Genomic DNA, 12,696 nt, shown 5'->3' with positions numbered 1-12,696 from the left:
CAGTGATGACAACATCCACTTTATGGTCAAACCATTTCCGTGCCACCTCACAAGAACTTCATTTCTGCTGGAGGCAGCATCAGGTGACCACTGCTTCTTTCCCCACTGCTGTTTCTTCAGTAATGATTTTCCCTCTTGGCACAGTGGTAGGTATTGTATGAAGCCTAACAGAACTGAGATTGTGGCTTGATTTTTTAAAAAAATAGATTTCTCAACTGGGCCTGCTCTGCTGAGCATTGTTATGTCCCTGCAGTTACCAGCGCGTGAATAACAAGGGTCAGATAGCAAAAGACAAAAGAACTACAGACAGCTTGAGCCTCATTTCGTGATTACAGCAGTTGAAATTATGTGTTCCCAGGTGGTCTATTGATAGAATTTGTTCTAATACATGTAAACAGCAACCAGCTACCATGGGTATGATGATATCAAGCACTAGAAATACACTAGAACAGCATTTGGATGTATTGCTACATACCAGAAAGGAAATTCATCTCCTGAATCAATTTTATTCCTTACAATCATAACAGAACTTAGGAGAACATAAAAAAAAAAATCTTGAAACAGAGTCCTCAAAGCTGTGTGAAGTTGAGGCTAATGTGAACAACAGGGTACTCATCTATCTTCCCTAATCCATGTTGTCCTAGTGGGCCCAGGACCAGGCAAGAGATCAGAAGGCAGGATTTATAAACTCTGATCCTGCGTTGTTTCTGTCTGCTGAGTGACCTTGTACAGACCACTTAAATTCCTCCTAGGGAGTCCTGCAAAGAAGCCAGCGATATTTTAACCATTAGTCACTCTCTTCCCTGTCTTCGTTAAATTACAGTGCCTTTTGTTTTGTTTTGTTTAGTTTCTATAAAATCTGGTTGAAAAAAAAAACACACCACTGGTAGATGTCATTATCCAAAATATTTTTCATCTTTTACCAATACATTTTTTGATTCTCTTTCAAAGGTCTTTATTAAGTTTTCTGCAGCCCTTTGCCTATAACATTTGTACATTCTGGAGAAGTTCCTCCCTTATTTACCAACTTGTACTTAAAGATTCAGATCTTTGAATTAGGAATGCCATTAGGAATTCTCAGTGTATAGTTTTTTTTTTTTTTTCTTTGTACCTTTTTCAAATCTACCTTTACCTACTACTTGCAGTGGGACATTTTGGAGCAACACTGCTAACTTCTACGATGGTAGATGCTGACATTTTGTCTTACTAAAATTCACAGATCTTAAATGATTCAAACCTTTTGCTCTCTTTTCTCTGCCCTTTCTACAGTGTGCTGAACTCAGCTAGCACAGAAAAGTCATATCAAAATATCCTTGCTAATCCTGTAGCCTCACAGGGCTCTTGTTGCTCAACTTCTAGCACAGACCTGCTTTCACCGCCACTTGCGATGTAACAAAGACTTTCTCATGAAAGCCGTGCTGAGGACAGCTGAACAAGTACCGACCAGCTGCTGGGGTGTGCTGCAGGAAATGCTGCAGGAAACGCTGCATTGCCTCTGCTTCCATGGATTATCAATAGCAATTGTGAAATCAAGTAGTGTTGCAGCAAAACTGTGAAAAACAGTGACGTTTTCTCATTGCAGTACTAGGCACGTGGCACTTTCTGAAGAAAAACCGAAACATATAGTTCTCACTCTGAAAGCTGTTTTTGATAATGGCTTTAAAGATGATTAGTCTGGAAGCACAATAGTGGGGCTTAACTTCGTTTTCAAGGCTGTACGATGAAATAGGACACAACCATTAACTGCAACGTGACAAAAGTGTTACTGGAAAACTTCCCCAAGAGCCTAGCAAATGAGTCCTACATCGGGGCCTATTTTGGCTCAAAGATGACACTGCCAGGCAGTTTCTTGGCTGAAAGAAAATGCAGAGAGCTGACTGACCTACTATCATGTGAAGCTGGATTCAAGCTTGTTTTCAACAAAGTGCAGCTCAACAATTTTAGATTAATGGAGGACTTAGGTCTGATATTAGCTGTGCCTTTGAAACTTTGGGTGTGCTTCAGTACTGCCTTTTTTTCACTTTTAATTTTAGTCTGTTTGTCATTAACAGCAAGCTCAAGATGCCTAAGGGCAGAATCAGACCTTTGGCTGAAATTCCATGATACAATTCTGTAACAGCTTAGCCATTGCAGAGCTACTCTTTAAAACAAAGCAGGCATCTACTCCCCATCATCACTTCCTTCATGTGATGAACACGATTCTTGTACAATGTTGGGTACAACGAACTCTAGGCTCTTATTAAGCCAGAGAATTACAATGCTATTTAATCCAAAATAATAAAAACCCATAAATAATAAAAAAGAGCTTCAAAGAAGCCATGTATAAAGATCATTATTGAAGCCATGTCTAAAGACATGATCTTTAGAGTTGGAGTTAAATGTCTCTTTAGAGACATGAAATACTTTAAGCTTCCTTAGGTAGCTGTATGAGATGTTATCTCAAGTTCCAATGAAATTACACAAAAATCTCTTTTTCTTCTTCTCCATTTACATTATTATATTTTTCCTCTTTTTTTTTTTTTTTTTTTTTTTTTGGCTGTGAAGAACAGTTACAAAATATAAAACACAAAGATGACAAAACCAGAACAAGATTAACAAAACCAACTCATTTCATCTTAGGATTTCACTAGTTTTTCAGCCAGTCTGAGATCCTGGGTGGCCTCATTTGGTGGCTCTTGGGGGAAGAGCCAAGGCAGGGGGATGCTGCTAGACGCAGCGTTGGCACGCTCCTGTTCAAATTGGAGACATCTGGGTTGGGTTCAGCAGAGTTGGAGTTGATTTGGTTTTGTTCAGTTGAACTCAAAGAGCAGACTGGCCTGTGATCTCTAAGCAAGTGACCCACCCTAGGGTTTCTGAAACTTACCATCCAATACTTTCTTTTGGAGCAACACAGTAAGGAAACATTTCAGCACTTTAAACACCGCTGCCTAGAGAATTCATGCTCTGTGAGGAGGCTGGGTTTTCATTTAGCTATTAAAACAAAGAAAAACCAACCAATCAACCCATGAAACTTACATTACATTAAAAACCAAACCAAACCTCATGCATTTTATCCTCATTTACCCTTCTGGTTTGGGTTTGATCATAAAGTTCTCCTTGGTGATACTGCTGATGATACTACTTGAACTTCACAGAACATCTCAGTGTTTTCTTATACTTAGAAATAACAGTACCCAAAAAGGTTCATATATTTTCTTTGGGACATCTTTTATTTTTATTTTTTTTTGCTACAGTACTTAAATCACAAGCTTGGGTGATGGTTTCAAACAATTATTTACTCCTTTTGCTAAAAGTAGCTAAAGTTAAATTTGTTACAAATCATTATTAATCCTTTTAGATGGTCTTGGTTTTACATTATGGTACAAAGTAGGCAAAGATATTTTCCTGGGAGGGTAGCATCCCCTTTGGTTGTTGAGTGGAATAGTGCCCAATCACACAAAAACTTGGACTTCCAACCTACTCTGCTCATTTGATGTTTCAAGCTTGCCCTTTCCTCCCAGAGAACTCTAACAAGAGTTTCCCCTTTGGTTAGGCTACTTCCCACTGTGTGAGACCAGTGCTACGCATTTTCCAAGCATGAGAGCAAAGATACTGGACGAATCTTAAAACACGGGCTGCGTCTAGATTACAAACTTCTCCTGGCGCATCTGGGCTGTGAAAACGCTTCCTTACTGACACTGCTTGAAAACGAGCCTGTGGTACAGCGTGGCTATGCTGCAGCACAGTGCTTTTCTTGGTGTGCTTCAAGGTATTTGGGGTGAGGGTGCTAATTATGTCATTAGAAAGCTCTTTTTGGCAGCTTATGCTGAATGGGCATGGAGAGTCTTGTTGGTTTTGCTCTATCATGAGAACCTCTCTACAGTAACGACACTCACTGAGTGAACTGGAAGGTGGGGTTTCTGGTAGAGTGCGGCAGGTGATTAAATGCCCACAACTTCCATCTTTGAAGGTGAGCTACCACCCTGACATCCCAGTCATCTCTTAAGATGCCAAGTACTGAACCATTCCCTGAATTTTCCTACTGGCTACAAATGTTTTTACACTGGCAAAATGTTTCCCTTACTGCCAAGCAGAACCATACAGACAGTGGCAGGGAAGGCAAGAGAGGAAATGAAAACTTACACACAAAGGGCTTTACAAATGCACAAAGGGAAGAAAAAGCCTTTTCTCCCCTCCTTGCTTCCTACTTCAGGCTTAGCTGCAGCTCAGCACTATTTTACCACAAAACCCTCAGACGAGGATAACTGTTCAAATCAACTTTCAGCTTGGATTTCCCTAAGATCCCAACCCCTCAGGCCGCCCAGGTGGCAGCAATGTCACCAGCAATCGAGAGGGTACAGAACACATGGGAAGGCCAACACAAAGCCAACCCGCACACTCTTTGGTGTTCAAACAAAGCACGTCTTTTGTGTTGGTAGCTGCAAATCTGATAACATAAAACAGACTATGCAAACTGCGTGTACCAGCAGGATTGTCAGGCGAAGGAAGAGTTAGTACTATCCGCTTCTTATAAAGGAATGCCAACAGAAATTAGATCCAGATTCAAGTCCTCAACTGCAACTGAGGAGTGAAGAGCTCAGATGAGGAGCTGGGCAGCCTGTGTGAGTGTGTTTCTTCTGCTCCCTCAAATCCTGAGACTCCTTGCAGGAGCGGTTCCTTGGCATAGGCCAGGAAGGCGGGAGACATGCTCCACGCTACAGCACCAGTGTAAGATAGCTGAGCTACAGAGAACATCTGGGAACTCGTTTTTTTCTCAGGTGTGTGTCATAAAGTGGTGCGCTACCCCTTCATGGTCTTCTTGTAGGCAGTTCTGCTGATGTTAGTGAATCTTTGCACTGGGAATATAACACAAAGCTGCCATACCAGGATTTGGACTGTGGATTTTAAACTGAACTGCTTATTAAAAATTGCTTTGACTTTAAATAGATTTACAGTTTTAAATAAAATAATTATTTTAAAATAGTTCTAATTAAACAAACGTAGAAGATCTTCGATCCTCATATCTCATATATTTTTGAATAAATAGTTCTATATATACCTCTTGATCTTTTTGGTGATGAAGTGCACAAAAACAGATTTTTAAGCTGAAATCAACAGTTTTCTTTTAGGAACAAACTTAATATCCTGAAACACTCAATGCAAAGTTACAGAAATGCAAAATATATTTTAACTACACAATCACTATAAATACATATTTTAACCAAATGCATGCTTTTTAATTACTCTGAGTAAATTACCAAAAAAAAAAAAAGAAGAAAATTAAGTTTTTCTTTAAAATAAAAACTAAATAAATACATAAACCGGAAATTAAAATAATACACTGAACCAGCCAGTAACACTTTAAAATACAAAAGCATCTCTCCCTTTCTCCCTTAGATTAGTCCAGCTTTATAATGCTCTGAGAATAACCAACAAAAAATATGCCAAACTACCATTCATAAGTTTCATTGTGAAAGCAAAAGTTTTCATTAATTTGGGTATTTTAGATCTGCTACTTTAATATAGAGCTGCACATGAGGCTTCCTAAGGTATGGATAAACTAAGCCTCAGCAGTGAAAACTGAAAAAGAAATCATACATGCAGTTTATTCTAGGAAAAAAACATGATTTTAACTTTCACTTTAAAAACCCATTAAGTATAACAGTGCGTTAGGATCAATCAAGCTCACTAGAGGGACATCGGCTAGCAAATGGCAGAAAGCATGATTGTTTCATGTTATAACTCTGAGCAATACCGTAAAGATTTCACTTTGTGGTAGTTTACAAAATAATATCCTAAACCTGAAGGAACTGCATCATCCAACATTAATAAGCTGGAGATGGGAGTGGAGCGGAGTGAAGCAGACCCCTCAAAACTGCTGTTTCCTGAGGTGTGAAGGACTCCTTTCACACACCACCATCAGCATCATGCTCTGCGCGAGAACAGCTGCCACATTTTGACCATAGCGTGGGCCAAAGGCCTGTGTCACTAATTCTGACCTTTGCCGTCACGTCAGTGTTTCTCTCACATACCACACAGAAAGGGCTGAGCACCAGGTGATAGAAATACCCATTTAAAACAACTCTTTTACTGATTTAAAGCTGGTAAAAAAAGAGAGCAGATTTTACAATATAAGTCTCAGATCTGGAGGGCAAATAGATGCAAATGTGCTTTCTCTGCTGGAATGAGTGCCCTGGACTACCAACATACTGTGGATCTCAAGCAAGCCTCTGAATTTCTTCTTTTGTTGGATCAGTCCCACTGTATGTAAATGCTCACTCAATGAGAGAGGCTGCAGCCACACAGTTCAGTGATCCTGTGTGCTCCTCCGGGCTGCAGGAGAATCAGACATGAGCCCTAATTGCAATAAATATTCACAGACAAAGGCAAGGATCGTTATTCCCCGTTTACGGAGGAGAAACTGAGGCACAAAGTGATTACCGTAAGTCAGCGACATAGCTGGACAGAAAACCCAGTTAGCCCAACACCTACTACCAGGTCCTTTAAAACTGGCCAAAGCCACTCTACCATAACACGAATAATTTACTAAACATCTTGCTCCTGTTTCTGCGTTTAGTGAGACCGATGATTTCTTTTTTATCCTCCTACTTCTGAAACAGCCCACACAATACCGGGAGTAAAGTTCCAGGAAGTTTTGTGAAATCTGCCAGCAGATTTATCCCACTCATGATATTCACCATAAGCTATAATATACAGGGTCAGCCTGCTTTCACCAAATGAGGGCTCTGTGAATGCTGCTGCACTCTTCTCACTCCACCCAAATTATTACATGGCTCACCAGGAGAATTAAAATGGAGAAAAATAGTAAGACGTAGAAGAAAAATAATGTTTTCGTAAAACACAGACTTATTGCATGATAGCTGGAGGCAACACCTTTGCACAAACAGCTGTAAATCAAAGCTGTCCTTTAACTAAGCTTCCAGAGATTGCTTACACAAGGTGTGGCAATGAGAGAGTATATAGAAGACAGTTAATTTTCTTCTTTCTTCTTCACTTGCTCAAGTTATTGAAAAGCTGCTTGTCTAATCTTAAAAGGGTGAAGAGAATGACTTCTTATTCTCCCATACCACGCTGCTACAGCTTAAGATGTGAACATTTTGCCACCTGAATGCTAAACTAGGATTTTTCTCAATTTCTAAGTAAAAGTGTAAGTACATCATCACATACACCTGCAGGTGGCAAGTGTTACCAAGAACTTGAAATCACAGTTTTTGTTTCTACCAGTGATCAGTGGTAAGCTCTCAACGTGCTGTCTCTGCTCATTTCAACTAGGAGAAGGCTATCCAGTGTTTTAGTTCTTCCACACGCTGCAATATCTGGGTATAATAGAAATCCATGTTGGTTGCGAAATCTGCACACACCGGGGATTCCATGTCACCAAAGGTGCAGTACAGCGCAGTTCCTCCAATGCTAAGGAAAACAGTTGCTATGCACAGCAGGATCAGCAAAATACAGGAGCCACCAGCTACTTCATCTGGAAATAGAAGAGCAGAAAAGTTGTATAAAGAACCATACAGAGCAATAGGAACATTTGTGAGAAAACCTGAGATTTGTTTTGGAAACCATAAATAATTATACAGTGCCTTTCCTGCAACCTGTCCTTGACAGGATCATTTGTGGAGTCAGTCCGCATGGAAGTACAACAGTCTTAAATATGAGAATGTCAGAGAACCAAAGCCTTCCTTCATGGAAATATCTGAAATGAGATTAAAGCTTTGAAAATGCAACAATTGTAAACATTCTCCCTTCATTTGTACTGCCACTGACTGTGAGATGGTGAACTGCTCGTGTTTACTCTCACATTTTGACTAAAAGGATAGAGACAAAAACTTCAGGGTAAGCTATCGTCAAGGGTTAGTTACATCTCCATTATTCTGTGGTAACTCTTTGCATGACTGTTTATTCCCATAAAGAGGCTACAGATGTGCTGCTACACCCTCACAACCTCACTTATCCATGCTAAGCTGTTCACACAAACAACATCTACATTTTCTGTCACACTGAAGAGGCTCTAAGAACATTTCTGAACTCCTTCCACCCTACCTCTGGGAGGAGAAACAGGAAAAATTCAAGGTGTTTTTTTTTTTTTTTTTTTTAATCTGATTTAAAGTAATAATAATAAAAAGCAATTTTCCTTATGAATCACTAAGTCCTGGGAAAAAAAATGGAACCAAACAAAAGGAAAATACTGGAATTTCATTTAAAGCATGAATTGTTTCTAAATGATTTCAAGAAAAAGATGCAATAAGCTCCTTTTTGGGCAGTAAATGGATTTTCTTTTCAGCGTGTGGGAAACATCATGAAGCATTAAAATTCTGCTCAGTTTCTCCAGCAGACTGTACTGAAGTATTATGAAACTATGCCAGTATTGCAGAACAGAATTTGGCTTTACTTAAAATGATGGCAAAACAGTAACATATTAAAGGCTCTCACAGTCTGGAACACTTCACAAAAAATTAAAGAAGGGAAAAACGCGAGTTGTGTCTGAAATGACTCAAGAGTGCTAGAGTGCCTCGGCTATTAGGGACCACTTACACCAGATAGCCTTTTCTCACTCCAACTTTTTTAGGGCTGCAAAGAGCATTTGGGTGATCTCAGAGAGCTCTGATTGCAAAATACTTCTGTGGAACTCATCACCACATTAATGATACTAAAAGTTCAGTATCTCGATGCCTTTAAAATTATCTGGCACTTGATCAAGCTAGTCCTTTAGGACTAAAATATCACTAATTTATATGAGTATAGTGAGAATGACAAAAAGGTAGAGACTGGCAGAAAGGTAAGAAAGGGTTACAATGATATAAATTCATGAGATTCCTTGAGGGGCATGTGTGTGTAAGTGTATGTATGTATAAGCATTCATATACATATATATATATATATATATATATATAGTATAGGCACAGAGGCATGTATTTATAATTATGAAATTTAAAATTATAGCATTTCAGTAATATGCTGTAGGAATTGGCAACAGTGACAGCGCAATATTTACTGAATAACCGAGTTCAGTGAATAGAGGAAAATTCCTGGAGTTAGAGATAACAAATAAAAAAAATAATATTTCAACAACTTAAAAGTTCATTGGTGAACCAGGAATGATAAATATTCATTTCATACAATTTAATCACAGTATGGGCACCAACCGTGTTACACCCAAGAAAAGCAGTCGCATACATTGGCAATGTTTATGGGTCAAATCAGATTGTTTCAGCTACCTGCTCTGACCTTCTGCACAACATGAGTCACATCATGTGAAAAAAAGTGTTTGGTTCATGAATTAAGCTACAACTTCTGATGTTGACAAACATAACTAATGCAATGAGTATCTGCTTATATATATACGTATATTGCATGTAAATACATGAAAAATACATGTAGCTACAGTTCATCTCGATTTACATATTTGAATTGACAATTGTCCTCAGAGGTTGTTTCAAGTGTTAACTGCATTGCTAAAAACTGAAGTAAAATTACTATGGCACTTACAAACTCTGCTCATGGGCAAGCAGCTCACTAAATAAGTAATGCATTAGTTAAAATCAAAAATGCTAGTCCTTATTCCAAGCAGTTTAGATGCAAGAATTAGACAAGGCAACAGACAGACCCAAAAAAGGGAAGGCAATGAGGCAACGTGGATCACAACACAAAGCATTAACACGGCCCACTAATAAAGCTTCAATTCTTTTTCCTTCTACACATCTTACTCTTGCATGTTAAAAGATTCTGGGGATACCAAAATAACAAGCTCATAAATTCCCACACTATATTAAAGAATATAGTGGGACGTACCTAGCAATCTCCTTCCAGGCAGAAAACGTGATGTTCACTCCAAAAGAGGCAACTAAGCAACTAATGGACTCACTTTATATATTATTTTAAGATTCTAACTGCTTGCTTGGTTGATTTCTGCTAAGCAATGTTACCTGATTTTTTTTTTTCCTTTCTGTATTTTTTCTCTACATAGTAATACCTACAAGACAATATCACTGGATAACTTTTTAGTAGTAATTCGTACCAGTTTAATTCTGCAGTTAGTGTTATTTTTCCCTCTCCTTCCCCCAGTTCTCAATACGCTTTCACTTAGCTAATCATTAAGAGGACATGCTGAGCATTACAACACTCAGAGAGGAGAATTAATAAATGTTAATTTGGAGGAACAATAGAAACCAAAGGCATATGAAAACCATTATTTCTTGAGTCCCCACATGCTTAATTTTTAGACTCTTCTCTAGGTCTATTTGTTCCATTTTACTTCACAAAAAGCAGACAATGTTGTGTGTGTGAAATGAAACATCTTTCCATTACATCCAATGGCCAGTTTTCAACTTCTGGAGAACATCAGGCCTAAGAGGGATCTTTTCTACACTTGTTCCCAACCGTCCTATCAAGCAAATCTGAACATACCAGAGAAGGAACCTCCCATTATTGATCAAGCGTCTGCACTCCATTTAAGTTTAGCAGAACTGAAAGGCCTAAGAAAGGCTTCTACCAACCAAAGAAACTGCTTTCACCTCAAACACAACTTACACTGATTTAGGATGTTTGGAAATTCTGCAGTACCAATATTCACCCTCAGTACCCCAAAACAGCTTTCAGTCTCTCTCCTCCAGGGCATACCTAACTACTCTTAGTTTCAGAGTGGGAGGTATACTAGGAACAGTCAGCACTGGCTGGTGAAAACTGAGTCAAACTTCCTCTCCTGAAATCTGTAGTCACAGCAAGAAGAGCCAAGTCTGTCTACCTGTGCCACTAGCAATAACCATTACCCAACAATCTCCAAGGGGAGAAAAAATGTTTAATTGCTGCTTCATTACTATACATTCATTAGGGCTTCTTTTGTTGGTTTAAGTGATCTTGGCAAATAAAAGTTGTATCTAGTCTCAAAGGACAAAATAATGAGATGTAATTCCTTCAAAGTACAAAAAGTGAGTTTTTGGGCTATGTTAAAAAACAAAAACAAACAAACAAACAAAAACAAACCAAAAAAAACCCCACAGACATTCACTTGCCTGTTCTGTTTAAAGACAGAATTTCTGCAGAAGCCGGTATTTCAAGGCTTCTGGAGTAACAACAATAAATTATGCTAAAGAAAAGGATACCAACATAACATATTGTATTTCTTGTGAGGCTATTTAGCCCATCAAAAAGACAAGGCATTTTGCCAAATTCTAGCAAGTTTAGCTAGCAATTTCATACAGATGTTTAATTATAAAGCAGGATTAAAATCTAATGCTCTTCAATCCCATGGTCTAATAGAAAAGGCTGGGAAGCTATCTGTGGACAAAACACAGAAGACCTATTCCTTTTGTGTTCCTCTTTATCTACATGGATTAGGTTCAGGGAGAAAACCTACACCTACCGCCCCTAAGCACTAAGCATTCCTGAAAGGACATTACATGTCCCTCACAAATCATTCAGCTAGAAGAAAAAGCTGTGACTTAATTCCAAATGAGTTTAAAACAGAAACATATCTGTTGTATCCTTCCTTCTTCTGTATTCTTGATAACCAAACCTGCTATAAAATAAGCTTTGATCGAGCACCTTCAACTTTTACTTGACTAAGTTTTAAAAAGCCAAAGTACTATATAAAACGAACATCCACTTCGCTCTCATGAACAAAAAGATCATCACATGCATGCCATGAATTAACAGCGTTAAAATACCTTGATCAAAAGTGTCGTCCATTTCTTGGAATCGGACTCTTCTCTTTGTTTGCCTTTGCTGGACTTGAGCAATTGCTTTTCCTTCCCTGTCATCTCTTTTCTTCAGTATGGACACTAATCCTTCTGCTGGGGCAATCTATCAGGAAAGATTATCAAAATCATTTGAAAGTGATTGGTACAACGTGAGAAATCCAAGCATGAAATCTATGTAACAAAAGCTTTAAGGAGTAAGTGAGACAAAGAGATAAATGGTTTCCACACCACATTTCTTAAACATTACAGCACTTGTGAAAACCCCTTATTGAATGCATTTGTTTCTTAATATGCAGGATAGCTTCAGCATCATTCTGCTGTGTAGTAGCTGAGTAAGATGACAATTCGTGTCTTTAATCGCAATCAAAGTTAACATGCATTGTTTGGATCGTACTGAGTATTCATTGCATCAGCTCCTTTCTAAACTCGTATTAGTAAATCACATGGGTTGGGGCTGTAGTGAGAAGGCTTCCAGTCAAAAACACTATCGTCAAGGACAATAAGAGGTCAATGACATTGCTGCTGCCTCTCCAAAGACATAATCCTGCAGAGACTATAAAAATACTCACTGTGAGATTAATTTTTCAGTGTTGTGATTGGTTGCCTAGGGGAGACGACAAGCCAGAGTGGGGACAAAAAAAAGAGAAAACACCAGGGGAAAAAGAAGTCTTCTTGCTTCTGGATAGATGAGAGCTCCACACTGTAATAAGCTCTCAGGATAAAGTAGGAGTTCAAAAACCATTCCTACAAGTTGATCACCCAAACAACTTGCACAGTGATACGTTCAACAAGTCACTTTTCTTTCCTTTCCTTTCCTTTCCTGTATCATTTGACTTAGCTGCAATATATTTTGAATACTTTTCTTCCTACAAAGCCATGTTAGGATGTTAGACTACCCAGCACTTTGTAATTTCCTAGTGACTACAGAAAATAAAGAAGGAGAAATATGAGGAGCAGAATGCATAATGGAGATGTGAGAATGCTGTCATGAAATGGT

General features: G+C 38.6%; 1 protein-coding gene across 3 annotated transcripts in view; it reads right to left on the bottom strand.

Annotated features, from left to right (window-relative positions):
* Positions 1 to 3,190: 3,190 nt before the first annotated feature.
* CNST (consortin, connexin sorting protein) overlaps positions 3,191 to 12,696 on the bottom strand; it is a 57,007-nt gene continuing 47,501 nt past the window's right edge. For all 3 annotated transcript variants that reach the window (XM_084512209.1, XM_084512210.1, XM_084512211.1), the window contains 2 exons: positions 11,667 to 11,802; positions 3,191 to 7,474 (listed from right to left, as the gene is read on the bottom strand). In XM_084512209.1, the coding sequence (XP_084368335.1) occupies positions 7,269 to 7,474; positions 11,667 to 11,802 (342 nt within the window). In that variant the 3' untranslated portion in view covers positions 3,191 to 7,268. The remainder of the gene's footprint in view (positions 7,475 to 11,666; positions 11,803 to 12,696) is intronic.

The sequence above is a fragment of the Aythya ferina genome, assembly GCF_964211825.1.
Source record: "Aythya ferina genome assembly, chromosome: 3".
In the NCBI taxonomy this organism is placed as follows: Eukaryota; Metazoa; Chordata; class Aves; order Anseriformes; family Anatidae; genus Aythya; species Aythya ferina.
This window is presented reverse-complemented; position numbering and strand designations above follow the sequence as displayed.